Source organism: Rana temporaria, chromosome 12, assembly GCF_905171775.1.
Source record: "Rana temporaria chromosome 12, aRanTem1.1, whole genome shotgun sequence".
NCBI classification, from domain to species: domain Eukaryota; kingdom Metazoa; phylum Chordata; class Amphibia; order Anura; family Ranidae; genus Rana; species Rana temporaria.
The window spans coordinates 15,875,075-15,901,746 of record NC_053500.1 but is presented as its reverse complement, the minus strand read 5'-3'; the positions used below and the strand labels follow the sequence as shown (position 1 = coordinate 15,901,746).

The 26,672-nt window shown below is 41.6% G+C and overlaps 1 protein-coding gene across 4 annotated transcripts in view; it reads right to left on the bottom strand.

The window, feature by feature from the left end:
• MYT1 (myelin transcription factor 1) overlaps positions 1 to 23,122 on the bottom strand; it is a 96,723-nt gene extending 73,601 nt beyond the window's left edge. For 3 of the 4 annotated variants that reach the window (XM_040331877.1, XM_040331878.1, XM_040331881.1), the window contains exon 1: positions 23,037 to 23,122. In XM_040331877.1, coding sequence (XP_040187811.1) covers positions 23,037 to 23,061 — 25 coding nt within the window. In that variant the 5' untranslated portion in view covers positions 23,062 to 23,122. Of the gene's footprint in view, positions 1 to 12,919; positions 13,131 to 23,036 lie in introns of those variants that run through there. The other variant, XM_040331879.1, reaches the window with a different exon arrangement.
• Positions 23,123 to 26,672: the final 3,550 nt, after the last annotated feature.

The following is a 26,672-nucleotide window of genomic DNA, read 5'->3' as shown; positions in this document are numbered from 1 at the left end:
CTTTGATGTTATGGAGGGACCTTTGATGTTATGGAGGGACCTCTAATATGATGGAGAGACCTATCATGTGGTGGAGGGACCTCTGATGTGATGGAGGGACCTCTAATATGATGTAGAGACCTCTGATGTGATGGAGGGACCTCTGGTGTGATGGCGGGACCTCTGATGTGATGGAGGGACCTCTGATGTGGTAGAGGGACCTCTGATGTGATGGAGGGACCTCTGATGTGATGGAGGGACCTCTGATGTGATGGAGGGACCTCTGATGTGGTAGAGGGACCTCTGATGTGATGGAGGGACCTCTAATATGATGGAGAGACCTCTGATGTGGTGGAGGGACCTATGATGTGATGGAGGGACCTCTAATATGATGTAGAGACCTCTGATGTGATGGAGGGACCTCTGGTGTGATGGAGGGACCTCTGATGTGGTAGAGGGACCTCTGATGTGATGGAGGGACCTTTGATGTGATGGAGGGACCTCTGATGTAAAGGAGGGACCTCTGATGTGTTGGAGGAATTTTTTATGTAAAGAGGGGCTTCTGATAAGGTAATTTCATTAAGTTGGTTGTGTTTATTGCCCCAGGCTCAGGTTTCCCATTAATAAGCAACATTTACATCTTTTACATTTTAAACTGGGGTGCCTCAAAATTTTGCATACATTTAAAGGGTGCCCCTACTGAACAAAGGTTGAGAAATGCTGGGATAACCAAACAATCGCAACATTGGCGCCCCTGGTAGCATTGTTTTGATTGGGTCCAGTACTGTCGCTCCTGCATTTTGCCAATAATTAATTTTGTTAATAAGGAAACTCCAATTGCACTAATGGGACAATCGTTTGGAAGTACTAAATCTTTTCTGTAACCTCTCCCCCGCACACACTGCAGCGAGAGAGGAAGGTTGCACCTTAAACACAGCGGCAGTGTTTCCCGAATAGCATTTCTGCTATCATCTTGCCAGGATTTGCTGTGGAACAACGTAGGCCTAGAAAGAAGGGTTAACTGCTGAAAATATGTAAAAAGCATGCATGCAGCGGTGGTGATTCTGCACACTCAGCTACCTCTGGCAGATCACGTGATTTACAGCAATAATTCAAACGCTTCTGGTGCAATTTCACTCCTATCTAGTTACACTCAGGAGCGCGGCGTCCCCTCTCCCTCTTGAGTTGTTTTTTTTTTTTTTTTTTTGCTTCTCACTTCCAAACCGGCATCAGTGTTAATAAAAGACTCAGCCTTGAAATGACAGAGAAAGGAAATTGATTTTTTTTCACTGCGTTCAAAAGATATTTTGCAAATTGCTGCACGCGCGAAACCTGCTGAAACGGTTGTAACTTCTTCATTGCTGGAATACTGTACATCTCGAATAGAACTTAAAGAGGTCCAGTCACAGTTGTTTTTTTAATGGGTGATCTATTTTATTAACAATTTGCTGCTTAATTTACGACATATTTAAAAAACATGCCCCCCCCCTCATTTTTTCAGGGGGGCTTTGTCCTAGGCCGTATGGTGTGTTAGTGATGATTTAAATAAATGAAACCTTAGTAAATAAAACTACAGCCTGATTGTAAAATCCGCCCCTCTTACTCTGCATAGTTGATGGTAAATCTAAAGCTTGCCACACACATTCCAATATGATTTAAGATTTAGTATGTAGTATGAAGGCCCACCTAAATAATCCATTCAGTTTTCATACAGTTGGATAGACCCCCATGTTGTGCAGTTAAAGCTGTAGTAAACTCTCGTTCTTAACTTGAACCCACAGGTAACCAGTGGCGGCTGGTGCTGGTGACCCCTCAAGGGTCACAGCACCGCGGCTTCCCCAGCTTTTCCTCCTCAACCCAGTCTTCTTTAGATTCACCTCCTGTGATTGGTCAGGAGGAGAAGCCGGAATATTGATTCGCTAGTGTCACAAGTGGGTGGGTTTGGGGCGCAGAGCACTGTGCCCCGAGTGCAACCTTTTTTAAGCCAATTAGAGACTAAGGATCTAATCATGTGCTTGAAAGGAAAAAAAACTCATAGAAAGCTATGAGTCCGGTGCCCCAAGAGAAAAGGGCTGCTCAGGTGTGGAGATCTTCAAGGTGATTGCTTCTCCCAGAACCACGGGTGCAGGCAATGCATATGTGATTGCAAAACAAAAGAACAAATTCTTCTGGACAAGCCGCACTCCGAATAAAAATTGCCTTTATTGTAAAAATCCAAAAATAGAAAACAGCACTACATGTCACAGCACCCCGGTAAAGCTGACGCGTTTCACACTGTGTTAGTGTTTAATCATAGCACACCTATCAGCAAAAGTATGCAGGTATAGGACACACCCCTTGCTACGCCCCCAAGGAGAATTGTTTTGGAATTTACAAATGCAGATGAAAGGTTTAGCGCTGGGAAACACCTTTTGATAGATAAAAAGTGCATTTTATATACATCTATATCGATCAGATCAAAATGAGGGACAAATGAGGAGGAATGAGGGACATTGCTCCAAATCAGGGACAGTCCCTCGAAATCAAGGACAGTTGGGAGCTATGCCTTAAGAATGAGCATTCAGTGGCCCAATCCTGCAAGCAAGGCCACTTTCTAAATCTAAAGCTGAATATTCAGAGCTTGTGACACCCCCCTTCTTCACCAAAATACAAACTAATAGCAGATACTTCCCTTGTGCTCACACAATCTTCTTGGAAATATAGCTTTCTGTGTAATGACCTCAGCCTTTTATTATTTTGTGTCTGCCTCTACATCTATCATTTTCTACGACTATGGCATTATGTAGATGGAATTTTACATAAAGAAGCCATTAGATTTCTCATTTATTGTGCCTCCTGTGTGTGAATGCCACTTGCAATCAGATTAAGTTGACTCCAGCAGCCATTTTGGGGGTTTCCATGTTTGTAAAGGTCACCAGTAAAATTAGAAAAAGCAGGTGGGACCAGAAAGGATATGGGGAAGCAAAGAACCATTCAAAAGAAGAAGGCACAGAAAATCTGTACAGGCATACTAAATGGATTGCAAGGGTCGATGGTACATATGTACAAATGAAAATGTAAACTACCTTTCTGCTTTTGTTTGCATTTTGATAGTTATTCTTGCTTATGATTGCACCAATTGTATAGTCCTTTCAATCAACTATGTTATTTCATCAAGGCCTCTGCCTTTCCTTCAAGCTAAGTACTGGGCTTTCCTTCTCTTCTCAAGGCCAGGCATGTCCTCCTCTTCCAGCTCCGGGCCTCCTCTCTCTCTTTCTCATCCTCTCTCTGGGGCTGCTTCTTGCATTTTATTGGTCCCTGATGAAGTCTCAGCTGTTTAATTCCCAGTAATTATGAAGAGCTTGAAAAGTCTGGTGAAAAGTCACCTGGTCCTACAGCCACCTCTCGGCCCCCCGTAACCTCGCTTCGAGTCATGAGCCGTGTAAATCAGCTCTTGGCAAGTTCATTTGTAAAACAATGGCGAGCCGAGGCCTATAAAAAGCTTATGAATGTATGAGGCAACAAAGGGAGACGGAGACTGTCAGGCGTTCGTCCTTTACGCTAAGCATAATAGAGACACAAGTGGGGCTCCAAAGAAAGACACTTAACCCACAGCGGTACTTCGCAGATTCCGTGTACTCTGTTGTATATGAGTGATATGAACAAGCTGAACTAATTATTTCTTCATGCTGGGCTGAAATTCTTCCAGCTCCGATGTATCACTCATGGTTCCGCTTTATAGTAGACCGAGCAATCAGCGCCGAGCGAGATTGGGGGCACGTAGGTAATAATGATGTGTTTAATAAAGAAACTTGGTGGGTGACTTGCTAGGCATGTTTCCCAGAGAGATTCTACTATGATGCTACGATCTGCACATCAACAATCCATCAGAGTAATACATCTAAACACCTTTTTCATTTTGTCTAGTTGTCCTGTTGATGGTCAAGGCTCAAGAGTTAGAACCTCTGTCAGGTTTATGTTGCTCTTTCGGGTCTCATTAAGGAGATCTCCTATCACTTCTTGCCCTGGTGACACATGATAAGACACCAAGACAGCAACACAATTCAGATGTTGGTTCTAACCACTCTTGAACTTTCCAGAAGTATAAAGAATTGGCCAAAGTTGGCCTTAGCGTAGCCAAGGACAAAGTTGGTTTCTACTAGATGTTGTGGTATTCCTACACCAGCTGGGAGTATAATATAACCCCGCCAATGGTGCTAGGTTTGTCCTGGAAGTTCTACTTGAAAGATCTCTGGGGGGTAGCTTCAACATAAGACTTATATAAAAAATATGGCTGAAGTTGGCCTTTGCCTAACCAAGGACTAAGTCTATTCTTAGGAGATGTTGTGGTAGCCCCACACCAGTGAGGGAGTATAATATAAACCCACCAATAGTGCTAGGTTTGTCCTGGAGGCTCCACTTAAAAAATCTCCTGTGGGTAGCTTCAACATAAGACTGAGGCCCCGTACACACGACCGAGTTTCTCGGCAGAATTCAGCCAGAAACTCGGTCGGAGCTGTATTCTGCCGAGAAACCGGGCCGTGTGTACACTTTCGGCCGAGGAAACCAACGAGAATCTCGTCGTGCCAAATAGAGAACATGTTCTCTATTTCCTCGTTACTCAATGAGGAAATTTGGCTCGCCGAGATCCTCGGCGGCTTCACAAGAAACTCGACGAGCAAAACGATGTGTTTTGCTCATCGAGTTTCTCGGCCGTGTGTACGGGGCCTCAGATAAAAGATATGACTGAAGTTGGCCTTTGCCTAACCAAGGACTAAGTCTATTCTTAGGAGATGTTGTGGTAGCCCCACACCAGTGAGGGAGTATAATATAAACCCAGCCTTTATATTTCTCCTATTGTACTTTTATTTTAGAATGACATTCTCTTTGAAAATGCCATTGTTCTAGACACAGGGATCTCTAAACTACGGCCATCCAGCTATTGCAGAACTACATGTCCCATGAGGCATTGGTGACATTCACAGACATGACTAGGCATGGGAATAGGGTTGCCACTTTTTCTTCAAGCCAAACCCGAAAACTTTAGCGGCAAACAGAAAGAAAAATATTTTTTAGCATACACTATAGGATTGTAACAGACCTAGGACACCATTGGGCACTCTAAAGAGAATCATAATGTGGCATGCATAGTGTCCCCTTGCCTTCCTGAAAAATTCACATACATTTAAAAAACACATACAATATAACAACTTGTTAATGAACATCAATGCATAAATAGTGTATCACATGAAAATTTTGTTCCCTTTCTCAAAGTTACCGGGGATGGAGGTACATCTAGTTGGCCTCATCAAAAAGTCCCACATTTTCTTATTTTCTTTTTCATGTATTACATGAATAAACCTTTTTGATAGGACCTACAAATGCCAAAAAGATACCACCATCAATCTGGAGCAACTGTGCAAGTAATCTCGACACGTTTCGCGGGGCAACTCTCGCTTCTTCAGGTTTATTCATTTTATACACTATTTATGCATTGATGTTCATTAATAAGTTGTTATATTGTATGTGGTTTTTAAATGTATGTGAATACATTTTTCATATTTTTATATATTTTTTTGGAGGTGTGACTCTTTAAAAGTCCCATGGGCTAAATGTTTTTTGCTGTTTGTTTAGATAGTTCACCAAATAAGAGACAACAGCCCTGTCTGGAAACACATGCAATTTGCGGGTGAAGATAAAGTTGGATCACATTAAACTCAGACAAAGCTAACAATAGTGGACTTTAGCACATCCACAGCATTACCTGGATATTAGGTTGCTGATGGCTTTACTTGCCCTCTAAGATGGATCTACAAGCATGACTTATATGCATAGCTGACTGTGGTTACCATCTAAAGAGTATTTAAGTGGGTAAAAATAATCTTGTTACTTTAAGTTGTTAATAGGAAGGATATCATAAGGCAACCATAGTCAGCAGCTAGCTGTTGAGATAGCATCAGGGTCCCAGGCTGAGCCCAGAGGCTGGATGATCTCCTTCTGCATCCCGGGCCCCTGTAGACTCGGCCTTGCTTCTTCGAGGACTGGAGAAGCTTTTGAACGATGCTAATGCACAATCAAATATTTGCTGTCAGTGCTATAAAAGAAGCGAGGACTTCTCTGACTGTGAATGCATCCGTACTTTCCCTGCCCTCAGGGGCCATTCAGCAGTTATTACAAGGCCCGCTACAGTGACAAAACGAATCCCGTGATGTGATTCATTGTACGCTAGTTCAGGCAGGTCTGCGGAATTAATGAGCATGATTACAAAGCGCTGTGGAATATACTGGCACTGTATAATGAACGTGTAAGAACGGTAATAGTTGTGGCTCATTTATTAACAGCAGTTAGATACAGTAACACGTAGCAACTGGATCTACCAGCCAGTAATCCAGCTCTTAAGGGCAATATACGGATACTTGGATACGCAGCCTTTCACTTACTAGAGAAAATAACATGCTTCCCTTAGATCTGTCAGTGCCCATGTGATGCAATGCCGAATCCACTCAGGGGGCGGCCATTTTGAAAAATTATCTGTAGTGCTCAGGCACCGCAGATTTACCATCTGTGAACTGAGGAGCGTTACTGGATATGGAATGGATCACTTTGCACCCAGTTGTTGGTAAATCTGAAGGAAATTGGACTACATGCAACTCAGGAAAAATGCCCACACTGCTCCTACAGCCAATCACATTCTTCCTTTTATTTTCTGATTCCTCCCCCTCCAAAAAAAAAAAAATGTTTTTGATTGGCTACTTGCTTTGACCAATCTGTCTCCTTTTTTTCCTCTCTTCTGCTTCTGTGTTGTATTGTCTGCCGTAGCGTGACCCTCCATTCTGCCAAGAATGGGGCTGAAGTGTTTATAGTATTTTAATGAGGTATACAAAGCCTGGAAAGCCGTGCTTCAATGTTCCCAAGGGAGGGACTTTGATTGGCCGGGCAAAGTTAAAGGCTTAGCCTGGGGCACTGTACAAGGAGGTGGGCGGGTGGCAGGGACCTTTGCATTGCCGCAGGCTGAGGCCTAGATGCCTCATGCATAAGATGAGCAGACTGAAATTTTGTAATCCCCGCACATGAAAGATAATGTGGGTTCCATTGTATCGTTGGTCACAGACACAGGCAACCTATGGGTCCGTTGGGGCCTTGGAACTACAAGCCCCAGAATGGCATTACAAACTCGTATGTCTGATCCCAGGGGCCTGGTGGACGATTCGCATAAATAAGCCTGCTGTTGCCTAACTTTTTTGAGTTTTCTCTTGTTTTCAACTGAAATAAATGCCCACTGTATCATGGATTGGACATAGAGATTTTGGACAGATATTTCTATATGCTACACATTCAGGAGCATTTGCAGAGTGAAGTTATATGTGTCATGGGGGCTAACCATCTAGTGCCTCTACCAATATTGCTCAGTGACCATGGATACAATTTGGCCCTACAACCTACCGGTAAGTCTTTAAATTCTAGAAGGAAACCAAAGGACCTCGAGGAAACCCACACCATCGTAGGATTTGGCCTTACAACCTACCGGTAAGTCTTTAAATTCTAGAAGGAAATCAAAGGACTTTGAGGAAACCCACACCATCCTAGGGTTTGGCCTTACAACCTACCGGTAAGTCTTTAAATTCTAGAAGGAAACCAAAGGACCTAGAGGAAACCCACACCATCGTAGGGTTTGGCCTTACAACCTACCGGTAAGTCTTTAAATTCTAGAAGGAAACCAAAGGACCTCGAGGAAACCCACACCATCCTAGGGTTTGGCCTTACAACCTACTGGTAAGTCTTTAAATTCTAGAAGGAAACCAAAGGACCTCGAGGAAACCCACACCATCCTAGGGTTTGGCCTTACAACCTACCGGTAAGTCTTTAAATTCTAGAAGTAAACCAAAGGACCTAAACAAAATCCACACCATTGTAGGATTTAGCCTTACAACCTACCGGTAAGTCTTTAAATTCCTAAACGGAAACCAACGGACCTAGAGGAAACCCACACCATCGTAGGGGTGAACATACAAACTCAAGCAAGGAAAAATCTTTCAATCAATTCCTGAACATAGTGGGGTTTATTTACTAAAGCTGGAGAGTACAAAATCAGTTGACTTCTGCATAGAAACCAATCAGCTTCCAGGTTTTATTGCCAAAGCCTAATTGAACAAGCTGAGGTTAGAAGCTGATTGGCTACCATGCACAGCTGCACCAGATTCGAAGTCTTCCAGTTTTAATAAATCTCCACCAATTGTAACTTCAACTGTATGTGGTCATTTTGCTTTTAAACTTTCTAAGATTTGAACCCTACCAGGATAGTGTCTCTACTGCTAATCTTGGGGTTGATCTTCTGCACCTCAATCTCTATAGATGCCAGTATCTGTTGAATTGGCCTGAATCTGCTTCTATGAAAATGGAAGGCAATCTGAGTATGAGAGGGAGGAGGATAAGCAAATAATCCTAACGCGAGGCTGCAGTGCCCAGGAGTGCTGTGAAAAGGTTGCCTTGGATCATATACAAGGCAGGTAAAATGTCACTAAAGTGATACTAGAGCTACTTTTTAAATTAAAACAACAAAAATGTAATATTCACCTGCTCTGTGTAATGGTTTTGCACAGAGCAGCCTGATTCTCGGGTCCCTTCCCCCACGGAGCGCCCTCATAGCAAGGCATTTGTTATGGGGGCACTCGTGTGGACTCGCTCCCAAGCTCCCACTGCTGTTTCTGAGCCAATGGGGAGGGAGAAAGCCGGGAGAGCTATTGCTCTCTTGCACATCGCTGGATGGAGATCGGCCTCAGGTAAGTATGGGGATTTTATCCTTCATGGGTAGAATGCATGAAGGTAAAAACCTTCAGCCTTTAGAACCTTTTTAAACTGGTCCTGGATTGGCTTATTGCATAAATTTTTTTTGTAACTCTCCAGTTATCCGCTATGTCCACCCAACTCTTGTAGCCTTCAGCCTTTCAAAAAATAGTTCTTGAAGCAGAGCTCCACCCAAAAGTGGATATTCTGCTTATCTGCCACATTTGGCACCTTTCGGGGGGGGGGGGGGGGGTGGGGCATTGAGCGGGCACCTGGAAGTGCGGCCACCCTACTTCTTCCCTTGCCGCCGGGCCATTCAGAAAGCACAGCCTGCTTCGCACATGCGCAGCAGGGGACCAGCTGTGAAGCTGCAAAACTTCACTGCCGGTTTTCCTCCAAAGCAAGGGCGGTGAAAGCACCAGAGAGCCGATGGATAAATCGTCGGGGTGCTGATTTTGCGGGATCCCTGGACAGGTAAGTGTTCTAATATTAGAAGTCAGCAGCTACAGTATTTATTAAAGGAATTACACTTATTCGGGTTGATTTACTAAAGGCAAATAGACTGTGCACCTTGCAAAATGCAGTTGCACTCTGCAAGTTCAATTGCTCCAGCGCTTAGTAAATGAGATGACAGTTCACTTTGCAAAGAATACCCAATTACATTCAAGGAAAATAGAAAAACAAAATTTTTGATTGCACATGATTGGGTGATAGAAGTCAGCAGAGTGTCTGCCCATTTACTAAGCCCTGGAGCAACTTCTCTTGCAGAGTGCAACTACAGTTTACAAAGTGCACAGTCTATTTTCCGTTAGTAAATCAAGCCCTATGAGTCTGGCGCCCCACAGGTAAACTAGGGGGGTGGCGCCCAAAACTAAGGGGCAGCGCCCATTATGGACCGGCCGCCCCTGCAGGTAACCTTATAGGCTTACCTGTAGATACAGGGCTAGATTCAGCAAGAATTTACGCCGCGTAAATTCAAAGCTGCGCCGGCGAATCTTCTTTCTGTATTCAGAAAGCAAGATACGCCGAAATTAGGCTAAGATCCGACTGGCGTAAGTCTCTTACGCCGTCGTATCTTAGTTGCATATTTACGCTGGCTGCTAGGTAGCGCTTCCGTAGATTTCAGCGAAGAATATGCAAATGAGCTGGATACGCCGATTCAGAAACGTACGTGCGCCCGGCGGATTTTTTTACGTAGTTTGCGTAAGCATAGCCAATATTAAGTATAGACGTCGGGCCAGCGTCGAATTTTGCGTTCGCGAATAGGGCTTTACGTAAATTACGTCCACATCGAAAGCATTGACTATTTGCAACGTGATTAGGAGCATGCGCACTGGGATACGTTCACGGACGGCGCATGCGCCGTTCGTGAGAAACGTAATTTACGTGGGGGTCATGTTTTATGTACATAAAACACGCCCACCTCTTCAGAATTTAAATTCGGCACGCTTACGCCGGCAGATGTATGCTACGCCGCCGTAACTTAGGACGCAGGTTCTTTGTGAATCCAGACCCAGCCTCCCTAAGTTACGGCGGCGTAGCGTATCTGAGATACGCTACGCCCGCACAAACTTACGGCGGGCTTTCTGAATCTAGCCCACAGTGTATATCTCCTAAAATTTGCAAAGTGCACAGTCTATTTGCCTTTAGTGAATCAACCCCAATGTCTTAATAGTTCTGAGTAAATATGATGAAGGAATTACACTTATTGGGGGTTATTTACCAAAAGGCAAATCCACTTTGCACTACAAGTGCAAACTACAAGTGCACTTGAAATTGCACTGAAAGTGCACTTGAAAGTGCACTCGCTGTGAATCTGAGGGGTAGATCTGAAATGAGGGGAAGCTCTGCTGATTTTATCATCCAATCACGTGCAAGATAAAATGCTTTTTCTTATTTTCCTTGCATGCCCCCCTCGGATCTACAGCGACTGCACTTCCAAGTGCACTTTCAGTGCAATTTCAATTTGCACTTGTAGTTTGCACTTGTAGTGCAAATTGGATTTGCCTTTCGTAAATAACCCCCGCTGCGTTCATCCTCGCATTCAAGCTTAATATGCAAATCTGCATCTCATACATTTTTGCTAAAACACGACAATAATGAACGAACGTAACACACGTGTGCATTGAATCGAAGTTAGCGGACCTCGAGGACCGCTCCAGGCGCAATAACATAAAAATTAGAGGTATCCCAGAAAATGTCCTCCCTGCAGACCTCCACAGCTTTTAATGCATGTTAAGAAGTTGATATACTTAATGAAGAGGGGGGGAGGGGAAGGGGTGTGGTTAAGCCATAACAGAAAACCTACAATCACTTTAGGTTTAAAAAAAAAATAATCAAGTCACCAAAAAATAAAAATATAAACACATTCCATCATCTACAAAAGTTCCACCTAAAACTACTAGATTCATTCGCTAAGGGCAAGAGACAAAGGGGGATCAACTAGTCGAACGTCATTTAAAAAAAACAAAAAACAAACACAACATAAAAGCTTTAAAAACTGAACCAAAAATGTAAAAAAAAAAAAATGTTTTTAAACCAAAAAGTGTAATAAATTAGATGTTTTTTTTAGACCAGGTAAGGTAAAGAGTAAATTAATAGTAACTAAATAAATAGTAACTAGGTATAAAATAGATATAAAAGGTCATCTAAACAGGATGATATGCAAACAAAATAATCTAAAAAACAGGTTTGTAATGCAAAGGCAGCAGTGAAGAACAATGCCAGGAGCCCAGCAGGCTGATGTAGTGTTTGTGTTGAAGTTAATAGTACATAGTAGGGCAGGGGATGAGTCAGTTGTGTTCTTTTACACACACACACACGCACACAAACACGAGCGATGATGGCCTTGTTGGTTGTAGAGCTTCGCCTCTTGTATAGCACAATAATCACAAGATACAAAGCATTGTTGAGGCAAAAGGGAGGCTGCTGACAGCTTCGGTTTCTATGACAGCATAAAAGGCTCACAGCAAAACCTAGGATTCCTGGAATCCTAGTCCTTTGTTTGCCATTAATTAAAGTGACCATATGGAGCAAGCTGATAATGGTAGCAGATGATCCAGAGGAAAGAGACAGACAGAGAGAGAAAAGAAAAAAAAAAGAAAAAAAGAAAATGAATTTGTAGTAGGAAGAACTGGTATGAAAAGGCTTTTTTTCGGGAGTCCGGATAGGTTTAAACATGGGGAGGCTTGACAATGAATGCTAGATAAAGGTAGCAACGCCAATCACAGAATAGGGCTTACGCATGGGGGAAGCCTAAACAAGGCAAATACTACTTCACACAATAAAAAAAAAACTAATAACAATAATACTAAAAGAAGAAATTCAATTCATTTTAATAAGAAAGAATTTTATAAACCTTGAAAACGCCTCGATTATTGCTATCGGTCAATCTCAACATATTACAAATAAATGTTTCATTTTGATAAGAAAATAATTGAAAGATTGTCAACTTAAGGAACCAAAAAAATAAAATAAAACAAACTCTCCAACGCCAACCACAACGCAGCAAAAGTTCCCAAGAAAGTCTATCGGCACTTGATTTCCGACTTAACAGGAGGATTAAAACAAGCACAAGAATAAGCAGATATATATATATAGAAAAGGGCATTAAAACTATTAAAGCAAAAAAATATAAAGAAGATTTTAATGGCTTGAACATTTTTTTTCTTCTTCTAATATTCCATATAAAAAAAACAAAATCTTTTGGTTAGAAAGCTGTTTCCTCTCATAAACGGTGACGTGTCGTTTCGTCAGCGATTTGCCCTTGCTACGAAATTGCCATTTTGATATGACGAGGGTAGTGGCCCGAAGGTTATGAAAATACATAGCAGGCAAGAGGGGTGGGAGGTGCCTACGGAAATCACTCTTTATATTTTATCGTCATTCAAACATCTCCGAAACTAGTTCTAACAGGATTTTCTTTTTCTACGGTCCAGGCCTACACACGGAATATCTCCCCCTAGAACTGATACAGAGTTTGCTCTCGAGGGGTGCACGATAGAGTCACCCCCCCCTCCCCCTCCCCCACAAAGGAATCACAGCCCTGTACACAAAGATATGACTTGACATAGTCCTGAGTGACCATGCAAGGTCTCCAATGTACGAGGAGAACTGTCCAAGGTGCTGAACTGGCTGTTTTCATTGTCCCCCCCAGCACAAACACAATGTGACTTACCTTCTTGTTACAATGACATCAAAGGGGAGTAGTCAGAGGATGTGCATGCTTAGGAGGCTGTGATGGAGAGCAGTCCTTAGTAAGCTGTTTGTGGGTCCCAGTTAAAGCTTTCTTCCCCTTCCAGCGAGCAATGGTGATGACTTGGACCTCATTCCCTTGATGACCGATCTCAATAGGAGACCAAGCTTCCACCAAGAGTAGGGGGTGTGTGTGTGGGGGTGGGGGGGGAGTGGGGGTCCTCCGTAACTCCAAGGCTTGCAATGTATCTGTTTACTCTTCGAGGTGAAAGAAATTTACAGTACAGCACCAAAAAAGATGGAGCAGCTCATTTCCTCCAGGGGAGCCAGTGGGCAGGCCCAACTCACTACAACAACCTATGATTGCCTTCGCTCCAGCCAACAGAAGGTGCCTAGCTCAACCAAACTGTTTAATAATTAATATGCAAGGACGTTGGAGCTTCTTCAGCGGGGAGGGGGCTGTGAACGGCTGCAACTGTCATCCCAGGCCTCCCCGCACGTTGACAGCTTTTGGTAGAGTCCAATAATTTCCAACAGAAACACCCAGCGGATGATCTACGCTTGTGTGTGTGTGTATGTATGTGCAGGGCTAAGGGAAAGTTCCACTTCAGATTCATCTACGGGGTGACCTTTTTCCCTGGTAAGGAAGAGGCAAGTTGGCATTGGACCTCCATGATGCCGAGCAAGCTCTCTCTGTAAGCCTCTTAAAGTGCTCGCTACACAGTAAACAACTACACATGTCACCGGCGGCGAGAAAATGGAGCACTTAACTCCTTCCTGCCCGCGTGCAAGCAGCTCTCATCTAAAGATAGCTAACTAAAGCCTGACTAAGCAAAGGCTTGAACAGAAATAAGGCACATCAAACCATTAGATCAAAATATTTAAAACAGAATCAAGTTTTTTTTTTTATACAGATTTTTCTGTATTTGCAACATAATAAAAACATCAAACCATTAGATCAAAATAATTAAAATAGAATCAAGTTTTTTTTTTATACCAATTGTTCTGTATTTGCAGCATAATAAACAGATAAAAATAATTAAAATAGAATCAAGTTTTTTGTTTTATACAGATTTTTCTGTATTTGTAACATAATAAAAACATCAAACCATTAGATCAAAATAATTAAAATAGAATCAAGTTTTTTTTTTATACAGATTTTTCTGTATTTGTAACATAATAAAAACATCAAACCATTAGATCAAAATAATTAAAATAGAATCAAGTTTTTTTTTATACCAATTGTTCTGTATTTGCAGCATAATAAACAGATAAAAATAATTAAAATAGAATCAAGTTTTTTGTTTTATACAGATTTTTCTGTATTTGCAGCATAATAAACATCAAACCATTAGATGAAAAAAAAATAGAATCAAGTTTTTGTTTTATACATTTTTTTTTTGTACTTGCAACATAATAAACATCAAACCATTAGATGAAAAAAAAAAATAGAATCAAGTTTTTGTTTTATACAAATTTTTCTGTATTTGCAACATAATAAAAGTGTCAATTTTAAAAAAAAATGTACTACTTTTTTTTTTAATGTTAAACTATTGTGTGAGTTAGGGTATAAAAAAGATTAAGTTCTAAGTAAAAAATTAATAAAAAATCAAGATTGAATACTTAAAAAAAAAAATGCAAAGGATGAAGCATATCAAATGCACAAAGAATCTTGTTTTACAGCAATCAATATTTGCTTTGATATTAAGCGAACGTCATTGGCTTTCACCTTCGACTTTGTATTATTAAGGTCACAGCAACAATAACAGCTTCTACTAAACACTGCAAGGATTGTGCCACACAATAACACATATCGAATGTTGGGTTTTATTCCCTCTACTATAAATTTCTTATATAAAAGCGGAAACATCCTTTGCAGAACACACAACAATTATTATTAGAGAAGACAAGATCGGCAGGTGCAACCTACTAGGAAAAAACGACATCACATTGTTTGATCAACATTTATAGAGATATGCAATAACACACTTATACAAAGACGTAGTTATTATATATCCTGTTTCCATTGTTACTGAGCACTGATGTGTAAAAAGAAGGATAATGCTCCCCCCCCCCCAATAACAATCAGCACAGATATGACGTCAATCAAGCAACTTGTGAGACTTAAGAATCCTATTAACTCGTCTATTTGCTGAGAATCTCATCATTTTATGAATTGGGGATCTCAACAACTTGTATTATACTCAATGGGGGTGATTTACTAAAGCTGGAGAGTGCAAACTTGTAGTATACTCAATGGGGGTGATTTACTAAAGCTGGAGAGTGCAAACTTGTAGTATACTCAATGGGGGTGATTTGATAAAGCTGCAGAGTGCAAACTTGTAGTATACTCAATGAGGGTGATTTACTAAAGCTGGAGAGTGCAAACTTGTAGTATACTCAATGGGGGTGATTTGATAAAGCTGGAGAGTGCAAACTTGTAGTATACTCAATGGGGGTGATTTACTAAAGCTGGAGAGTGCAAACTTGTAGTATACTCAATGGGGGTGATTTACTAAAGCTGGAGAGTGCAAACTTGTAGTATACTCAATGGGGGTGATTTACTAAAGCTGGAGAGTGCAAACTTGTAGTATACTCAATGGGGGTGATTTGATAAAGCTGGGGAGTGCAAACTTGTAGTATACTCAATAAGGGTGATTTACTAAAGTTGGAGAGTGCAAACTTGTAGTATACTCAATGGGGGTGATTTGATAAAGCTGGGGAGTGCAAACTTGTAGTATACTCAATGGGGGCGATTTACTAAAGCTGGAGAGTGCAAACTTGTAGTATACTCAATGGGGGTGATTTGATAAAGCTGGAGAGTGCAAACTTGTAGTATACTCAATGGGGGCGATTTACTAAAGCTGGAGAGTGCAAACTTGTAGTATACTCAATGGGGGTGATTTGATAAAGCTGGAGAGTGCAAACTTGTAGTATACTCAATGGGGGCGATTTACTAAAGCTGGAGAGTGCAAACTTGTAGTATACTCAATGGGGGTGATTTGATAAAGCTGGAGAGTGCAAACTTGTAGTATACTCAATGGGGGTGATTTACTAAAGCTGGAGAGTGCAAACTTGTAGTATATTCAATGGGGGTGATTTACTAAAGCTGGAGAGTGCAAACTTGTAGTATATTCAATGGGGGTGATTTACTAAAGCTGGAAAGTGCAAACTTGTAGTATACTCAATGGGGGTGATTTACTAAAGCTGGAGAGTGCAAACTTGTAGTATACTCAATGGGGGTGATTTGATAAAGCTGGAGAGTGCAAACTTGTAGTATACTCAATGGGGGTGATTTGATAAAGCTGGAGAGTGCAAAATCTGGTAGAAACCAATCGGCTTCCAGGTTACATTGTCAAAGCTTCATTGAACAAGCTGAAGTTAGAAGCTGATTGGTTCCTAGGCAGAGCTGCACCAGATTTTGTAGAAAAGCAACTCCCAATGTTTATTCATTATTCGAGAACAAAAGACAGGTATGAGATACAAGCAAACTCATGCATCCTTCAACAGAAAATAATGTCAACAATGATAAATGAAACACAAAAATTCAGTGGAGACTTGACACAAGAACACACGTTGGTAACAAATAACAAGGTGGACATACTATAGAATATTTAAAGAATATAAAGTGTAAAAAAAAAAAAAAAAAAAAGGTTCTACTGTGCGGTTTGTAGTATGGATGGACTGGGTAGTATATTGCTATTTAGCCTGTAAAGATTTCCATTTGATCCTAGCGGAGAATAATCAGCACCAACCGGCTGTGGACAGCTCCTCAATGACAATAAACTATGAAGCCTCCACACTCCGCTCAGGGCTCCCTACACAGCCAACATCAATAATATCATAAAATATGTGCATGGAGATCTATTCAGGCTTTCCGTGGCATAATACAAGGCCATTGTAATATTATACTACACATAAGGGTCATTGGAAGGACTTCTCCAGAAAATTAATACATCAGTAGAAGGGTGAGAAGAAGTCTAACTTTGCTGGGGGGAGGCAGAGAGGATACCATGTTATAAGATATGGAAGTACACTACATGTTGTTTTAAGTTTCTGGGGAAGTTTTCAAATATTTTAAAGTTTTAATTATATATATAAATACCTATACACACACTTTATCTGTCTCTGTCTCTCTCTTATTTCTTTCTTTCTCTTCCTCTCTATGTTTCTCTCTCTACATCTATTTCTTTCTCTCCCCCTTTCTTTGTGTTTCTCTCTTTCTCTTCCTCTCTCGACTTCTATCTCTCTCTCTCTCTTTCTCCCTATTTCTTTCACTCTATTTCCCCTGTCTCTTTCTTTCATTCTCTCTCTCTCTCTTTCTCTCTCTCTTTCTCTCTCTCTTTTCCTTTATTTCCTTTGTTTCTCAAAATCTCTCTCTCTCCTCCCTTCCTTTCTTTATCTCTTTTTATTTTTCTCCCTTCATCTCTCTTTCTTTCTCTCGATTTCTAACTCTTTCTCCCTTTATTTCTTCTTCTATTTCTCTCTCTTAATCTCTCTCCTTCCTTTATCTTTTTTTTTACCCCACCCCCCTTGCTTTTTCTTTCTTTCTTGCTTTCCTTCTTTCTCTTTCTTCTTCTCTGTCTTTCCACTGCTCCCCTCCCCTTTTTCTTTCTTTCTCTCTCTTTCTTCCTCTCTGTCTTTCCATTGCTCCCCTCCCCTTTTTTCTTTCTTTTTCTTTCTTTTTCTTTCTCTCTCTTTCTTCCTCTCTGTCTTTCCATTGCTCCTCTCCTCTTTTTTACTTTCTTTCCTCTTTCGTTCTTTCTGTCTCTTTATATTTATTTTTCTCTCCCCCTCTTCCTCTCTGTCTTTCCACTGCTTCCCCCTCATTTATTTTCTTTTTCTTTCTTTCTTTCTTTCTTTCTGTCTTTCTGTCTTTCTTTTTTTTCTTTCTGTCTTTCTTTTTTTCTTTTCTTTCTTTTTTTCTTTTCTTTCTTTCTTTCTTTCTTTCTTTCTTTCTCTCCCTATCTCTCTTTCCACTGCTCCCCTCCTCTTTTTCTTTCTTGTTCTTTCTTTCTCAATTTTTTTCTCTCTCTTTATTCCTCTCTGTCTTTCCACTGCTACCTCCTCTTTTTCTTTATTTTTTTTCTTTCTTTCTGTCTCTCTATATTTATTTTTCTCTCACTCTCTCTCTTTCTCTCTCTCTCTCTTTCCACTGCTCCCCCCTAATTTCTTTGTCTTTCTTTTTTTTATTCTTTCTTTCTCTCCCTCTCTCTTTTTCCAATTTTCCACTGCTCCCCTCTTTTTCTTTCTTTTTCTATTTATTTGTCTTGCTCTCTCTTTCTTCCTCTCTGTCTTTCCACTGCTCTCCCCTCTTTTTCTTTCTTTTTCACTTTCTTTCTTTTTTTTTTCTCTCTCTCTCTCTACCTCTGTGTTTCCACTGCTCCCCCCTCTTTTTCTTTCTCACTTTTTTCTCTCTCTTTCTACCTCTGTCTTTCCACTGCCCCCCGCTCTTTTTCTTTCTTTCTTACTTTCTTTCTTTTTTTTTCTCTCCTCCTACCTCTGTCTTTCCACTGCTCCCCTCCCCTCATTCACCCCATTTTCCATTATCAGAGCCACGCCAATGAAATGCAAAAGTAAGAAACCAATTTGGGTATAGATTAAACAAAAAATAAATATTTTGAAGTTAAGATCTCCAAGTCTCCAAACTTTATTTTTCTTATCTCATGCATTCCGCATTCTCTAGATTATAGGACATCAGGGTTCACTTAATAAAAGGAGAAGAGACTGTTGACTTTTTTGTCTCGCACATGATTCCCCTTATTCACCAACATTCACTTTTTAAACGTGAACATACACTTTTCTAGGTGAATTCCTTTTTCTCTCTCTATGCACACAGAATTGTGCTGCTTAAACTTTACAGGTTGGAACAAAACTCAGATTTTTTTTCTATGTGTAACTGCTGGTTTCAAAATCGGGCAGGGCTCTCGTTCTGGGACTCTCTGACCAGCTTAGCATCATTTGTGCTACACATCTTAATACCTTTAAGTACTCATAAATGGTACAAAGGTTTATTAAATGCTTACAATTTTGATCATTTAAAGTGCTTGAGTATGTTTCCGCAATAAGCAGATAGCTGTATGAACGGCTGAAAGGACTAATTTTGCTCATATGAAAAAAACTTTTTTAATATACTGCTGTTTGAGTGTGCAATTGATGCTGTCTGGCATATAGGTATGTCCTAAAAAGTTTAGTGACCATGCGATCGCTGCTTAAACCATTGTTTCCGCCCTTGTCTGGGCCCCTTTAATTCTGCAAGCGAGACCCGACCGATTGTAAATAAGCCCCCCTCTTATTGAAAACACGGAGACAGCCATTCTTAGTGGACTCGCTAACTCGGGACCTCAATGGGAAGAAAAGCAAGTTGTGCCTGCACTTAGCCTAATTGGCAAAAAGTCTCCTCAGCTAGCAGCTGGGGGAAAGATTTGCCTTTCTCTATTCCCTCCTATGCAGATGGGCACCCTTAATACTACAGACTACAATTAATGCCGTTGTATTTGATGAATTTAAATGGCCCTGCATTAATATTGTATATGGAACAGCTGAAGGGCTGGGCATATCGGCAAGAAGAGACCCCTGGCAGATGGAAGAAAGAAAAAAAAAGTTTTAATAAGCCCTGGAGCTAACATTGTCATAAAGCCCCCCTCCCCCGCCTAATATCCCACCCCTCAGGACATGCAATTGCCTTTGTCTGCAAAGAAAGTACAAGTCTAAACTTTTCTCTCGCTATCAATGGGATGACAGATTTACATTCAACTTTTTTTTTTTTTAAGCAAATTCTACGATTCGGTTTGTGGATCAGACGTTAAAACTTAACTGAAATTTGGCCGCCCTGTGCTGATCTTTAGATACGTTTCTGAAATGTTTTATGAAATAAACCCACAACTACTCTCTCTATTAAATATATTTATCTGTTCTTCTTAAACTTTGTAACTTTCAAGACTACAAGAACACTTAGACATCAACGTCAAAGAGCTGAGCTTTCTAATTCTACCCGTACATAAGAATGAATGTTTGTACAGGGACCATTTCTGATGGAAGTCTTGCTGTCTATATTTACTGAGAGATTGAAGAATAATAGTTGAACAATTCAGTAGGGACTCGAACAACATGAGGTTTATCCACAGCACTCAATGGTTCCCTAAACCTTGCACAATTGATATGTCACAATGGACTATGGCTTTCCAGTGTAGGAGATGATTTGGGGTACAATAGACTATGGCTTTCCAGTGTAGGAGATGATTTGTAGTACAATGGACTATGGATTTCCAGTGTAGGAGATGATTTAGGGTACAATAGACTATGGCTTTCCAGTGTAGGCAATGATTTGGGGTATAATGGACTATGGCTTTCCAGTGTAGGAGATGATTTGTAGTACAAAGGACTATGGCTTTCCAGTGTAGGCGATGATGTGTAGTACAATGGACTATGGCTTTCCAGAGTAGGAGATGATTTGGGGTACAATGGACTATGACTTTCCAGTGTAGGAGATGATTTGGGGTACAATGGACTATTGCTTTCCAGTGTAGGAGATGATTTGGGGTACAATGGACTATGGATTTCCAGTGTAGGCATAGGCAATGATTTGGGGTATAATGGACTATTGCTTTCCAGTGTAGGAGATGATTTGGGGTACAATAGACTACGGATTTCCAGTGTAAGAGATGATTTGGGGCAAAATGGACTATGGATTTCCATTGTAGGCAATGATTTGGGGTACAATAGACTGGGGATTTCCAGTGTAAGAGATGATTTGGGGTACAATAGACTACGGATTTCCAGTGTAAGAGATGATTTGGGGCAAAATGGACTATGGATTTCCAGTGTAGGCAATGATTTGGGGTACAATGGACTATGGCTTTACAGTGTAGGCAATGATTTGGGGTACAACAGACTATGGCTTTCCAGAGTAGGAGATGATCTGTTATAATCTATTTTATCGGAACAGGTGCATGGTAAAACTTCATGGAGTTGGATTCAGAGATTTTTAGAGGTTAGTAAAACATCTCTGCACATAATAAAATAAATGCGACTGGCTGAAAGGTTTTTAGAGCTGGGCTTTAAGCTTGCGGTTCAGGGACCATAACATGCAGGCAAGGGCGTTGGATCTTTAACAACATGCAACAAATGTTCCAATCATGCAATGTTGACCTGGGATGACTTCTTCTGGATCAAGAGTATTGGAATAAGTCTGTCTTTTTGTTACAGTATTTATTGCTAAATAATCTGACTGCAAAAAAAAGCAATCAACAAATTGGGAGAGGCTTCAAATCTACTAAAACTGGAGAGTGCAAAATCTGGTGCTGCTTTACATAGAAGCCAATCAGCTTCCAGGTTTTATTGTCAAAGCTTCATTGAACAATATGATGTTAGAAGCTGATTGGCTACCACCATGTACAGCTGCACCAGGTTTTTGCACTCTCCGGTTTTAGTAAATCAACCCCCAATGTTTATTCAATTATTCGATAACAAAAGACAATGCTCCAGTTTTAGTAAATCTCCCCAATATGTACAGTCTGGAGGAAAGAAAGGGGAAGGGGCGACATGATTCGAGATCCTACGGGGTAAATGACCGCGCAACTCAAGATGCAACTCAACTCGCGACTGATAACTTTAAATGGGGGTAAATAAGGTTCAGGAGGGCAGTATTATCAATGTGAAGCTATGATCAAGAACGCAGGGAAATGACCACAAGCTAAACTGGAGGAAAGTTCAAAACGAATCTTAGAAAGTAGTTAATGCTTGGAAGAGACTTCCAGCAAAGGTAGAGAGAGAGAGTCAAGCCTCGTACACACGACCGAGTTTCTCGGAAAAAACCAGCAAGAAACTTGCTGGGAGATATTTTTTTGCCGAGGAAACCGATCGCGTGTACATTTTCGTCGAGGAAACTGTCGAGAAAGTCGACGAGCCAAAGAGAGAGCAAGTTCTCTATTTCCTCGACGGGACTGGAGAAATTTGTCTCGCCGAGTATCTCGACGGCTTCACAAGGAACTCGACGAGCAAAAACGATGTGTTTCGCCCGTCGAGTTTCTCGGTCGCGCGTACGAGGCTTCAGTCAAGAGTTAGGGGCTTCAAACATGCTTGGTACAAAAAAAAAGATCTATACTCTAAACAAAAAAAGTTACAAAATATAAATAAATCAAATTAAAATTGGGCAAACTTGACGGACCACTTGGCTATTTTTCTGCTATCGCTTTTTTATATATTTCTTTTTCTGCTATCGTTTTTTTTTATGTTTCTATGTATATATATATATATTTTTTGGCACTTATCGTCTGTTAACTCAGAGTAAGATAATCCCTGCAGTAAGACTTTAGACAATAGTGAACAGATGCCCTCGCCCCTCCCCTTTAGATTGTAAGCTCCCACGAGCAGAGCCCTCCTAACCCTCTTGTATTGGAAGGGAACTGCACTTTCTCCCTTTATATTATTATTTTATATTGAAATATTTTCAATTATAAAATGCTAAGTCAATTATTGGTGTTTTTTTTAAATCTTGTATCACAATAACATAATATGATTTTTTTTTTTTTTATAAAATGTAATTTAATCAAAGGAATATGTCTAAAACCAAAGCTTTAAGTTAGTTAACACGAGGAACACACAAGAACTCAAACTCTACCACAATAAAAAAGTCTTAATAAACCGCTAACTTAAACAAGTCAATGCTTGTTCTTGGGCAGCTGATATTAGCAGGTGTTTTTTCTTTTGTTGTAATAAATACGGACGAGGAGACGGGAAAACAAATCGATATTTGCAAGTAAATCAACCAATTAAAACGTTGTTTGAAATAACCGATAACAGTTTTGAGAGAGCGACCGATTAGAAAACCTCAAAATCGTTCTTTATTGCTTGAAAACTGAAATGAATGTCTACAGAAAAAGGGGCTGATTTCTTAACTACCACGGTCGGGAGTAAAAAAAAGTTTCCAATTGTCAACAAGGAAAAAGTTACATTTTTGCAACCTAAACGTGATCCAAAGTTCCATCAAAAGAAAACAAAACTTTACAGGATGCATACAAAAAAACGATCAAAGTTACACTAAAGGTGTAGTAGTTAAAAAAACAAAGTTTGCATATAAAAAAAAAAAGTTTACTGACCTAGAAAAGTTTCACACAACGTCATGTTGGCTGCTTGTCTGTTTCACCATCCACTTTAGAAACTGTTCGCTAAGTTGTTACTTCATTCCTGAAAACTTGCAAGTACCAAAAAAGCTTATGTGGACAAGAGGCCGTGTCCAGCCCAATCACGGCGGGCCTGGGATAATTACACAACAATGGCATGGACGGGGCAGCCAATCCAACCCTTGTAAGCACAAACAATTACTATAGAGCAGAAGGACAATGACAAGCTGCTGACTCTCTCTCCCCACCCCCCCCCACCCTTTCTGAAGAAGACTATTCACAAAGTCCATGCAGCAACTTGGCAGCCCTGGAGCTCAGCCTCTGTACTACATACACACTTCATAGGGAAACCTGTGTCTGCCTTTTCATGAAAGTAAAAAAAAATAGGGCTGGACCTGTGAAGTTCTCTTACTGGTATTGCTATCCTATCTTAACCACTTGAGCTCCAGAAGATTTACCCCCCTTCATGACCAGGCCATTTTTTGCGATACGGTACTGCGTTACTTTAACTGACAATTGTGCGGTCGTGATAATCAGTGTCCTGATTATCAGTGCAGCCCCAACAGTGCCCAGCAGTGATGCCAATCAGTGGCCAGAAGTGATGCCAGTCAGTGTTGCTTTCAGTGCCCATCAGTGCCTGCTTATCACTGCCAATCAGTTCTGCCTATCAGTACCCATAAGTGCTGCCTATCAGTGCCCATCAGTGCTGCATATCAGTGCCACCTATCAGTGCCCATCAGTGCTGCATATCAGTGCCACCTATCAGTGCCCATCAGTGTTGCATATTGGTGCCTCCTCATCACTGCCTATCAGTACCCATCAGTGTAGCCTCATCAGTGCCCATAAGTGCTGCATTATAGCGCCCCCTCATCAGTGCCCATGAGTGCAATCTATCAGTGCAGTCTGTCAGTGGCCATCAGTGCAGGTTAGGATGAAGGAAAAAAGCTAGGACAGCCGCACTCCAAAAAAACTCCTCAAAAGAAAAGCTGACGTTTCGCACTATGCCTTAGTGCTTCTTCATAGCTATGAAGAAGCACTAAGGCATAGTGCGAAACGTCAGCTTTTCTTTTGTTGTGCTGTTTTTTGCTGTGGCATGTATTTTGTGATTTTTAATTAAAGGAGGAGTTTTTTTGGAGTGCGGCTGTCCCAGCTTTTTTCCTTCATCCTAACCTGCATTTTGATTGCACTGCCTGCACCCTCGGCTCGGACCACAGGAATCAGATTACCTGGTTCTCTTTGAGCGGTTACCCACTCTCTCAGGCCATCAGTGAAGGAGAAAAATTACTTATATACAAAATGATAAAATTATAAAACTAAGAAAAACTTTTTTTTTTTTCTCAAAATGTTCAGTCTTCTTTTGTTTTGTTTAGCAAAAAAAAAAAAAAAACTCAGCGGTGATTAAATACCACCATAAGAAAGTTCTATCTGTTTAAAAAAAATGATTAAAATTCCATATGGGTACAGTGTTGCATGACCGCGCAATCGTCATTCAAAGTGTGAGAGCGCTGAAAGCTGAAAATCGGCCTGGGCAGGAAGGAGGTGAAAGTGCCCGGTAGGAAAGTGGTTATAAAGGTAAGGGCCCGGATTCACAAAGCACTTGCGCAGGCGAATCTGCAGATACACCGCGTAAGTGCAATTATGCGCCGTTGTATCTGTGCGCCGGGCCCACAAAACAGATACGCTTAAAAATAGGCTTCATTCCATCGGCGTAACTTGCCTACGCCGGGGTAGAGTGGGCGCATATTTACGCTGGATGCATTTGGCGCTCCAATTGATTTTCTATTCAAATATGCAAATGAGGGAGATACGGCAATTCATGATCGTACGTGCGCCCGACGCAGGCTACGCGATGTGCACGTAAGTCGTACGTCCGGCGTAAAGTTAAGCCCCATAAAGGAGGTGTAACTCAGCAGCATCCATGCAAAGGTCTGCACCAAGGAACACAAGCCGACATACGTTGGACGTGAATATGACTAGGCGTAGGTTACGTTCACGCCGTAGGCAGTGATCCGGCGTATCTTAGGCAGTTGTTCCGACGTATTTGTGAGCATGCGCACTGGAATGCGTCCACGGGACGGCGAATGCGCCGTTCATAATACGTATCTGTCTGGTGCTCGGCCCATCATTTGCATGACTCACGCCCACTTCCACCTACGCCGGCTTACGCCTAGGAAACCTAGCACCGTTTTGGGAGCAAGTGCTTTGTGAATTCCATGCTTGCCTCTCTGCGCTGCGCCGGCATAGCGTACAGGAGATACGCTACTGCGGCATAAATGTGCGCCGATGTCTGTGAATCCGGGCCATAGAGTTTATAATAGACAGAGCAAACTAATTAGGAGTACCATTTACTTTTAAGAGTAACTCCACTTTTGTTGTGAAAAAAAAAAAAAATACGAAAAAACATTCCCCTCTGGGTGATCTACGTACATTGCAGGGATTTTAACCACTTTAAGACCAGGCCGTTTTCTGACATTTGTTGTTTACAAGTAAAAATCTGTATTTTTTGCTAGAAAATGACTTAAAATCCCCAAACATTACATATTTTTTTATCAACAATAATCAACAATAATAAGTCTGGGGCCAGGGGACTGGGACAAGGATTTCACTGGGAACGGTGTGTGGTGTCCTATGAGAGACGGAGGAGCAGCTGTGTGGATAAGCACACCGGGAGCGGCGTGGAAAAGGAACAAACATTCAGAAACAACCACAACTGAAATCACTGATCGGAAACCGCCTGGTATGGAAAAATTCTCGGATGGAGTCAGTGTAATAAAATCATAAGTCAGTTTATTGTTGACATGATGTAAGGTTGATGAATACCAACAGTTAAAAACTCCTTGCATAGATGGAACAGCTATGCAACATACCGTATTTATCGGCGTATACCGCACACTTTTTTCCCTTTAAAATCAGGGGAAGATCGTGGGTTCGCGATATACGCCAATCCCCGCCGAGCATTGTCCGAGCCGAGTGTACTGCGCACTTGGCTAGGCTCGGCCAGGCTCGGCTCCGCCCGCAGCCACGCGAGAGGACCTGAGAGAAGCCGAGTGCGCAGGAAATCCGGCTCTGCACAGCGTGCCAAATTCAAACACACAACGGAACGCAACCCCGGGCAAGGTGCGGATGGACACCCACAACTCTCGACGGACCCCGCGCAACACTCGACGGACCCCGCGCAACGCCGCAGACGGACGCTGGACAAGGCTGCCGATGGACGCTGGGCAAGACAGCAAACAGACACCGACAAGACTGGATGGACCCCATGCAAGGCCGCAGACGGACGCCGGACAAGGCCGCCGATGGACACCAGGCAAGACATCCAAAATGTAATTTTTTTCCCTAAACTTCCCTTCTCAGCTTGGGGTGCGCGCTATACGCCGGTGCGCGGTATATGCCGATAAATACGGTAATTACCGCTGTGACAGCACCTTATTGGGCAGTGAAGTCTGGACCAGCTGTAAGGAACAATGCTGCGGTGGTAAACTAAGCTCCTCATGTGCCAAGTCTATCCAATATAGAGGGAGAATGGATATATGCAGAGCGGGATAGAGGGTCAAGTGCATCAAACCGAAGCTCCTGTGGGGAATGGAAAGAAGAGAAGCCGATGGACAG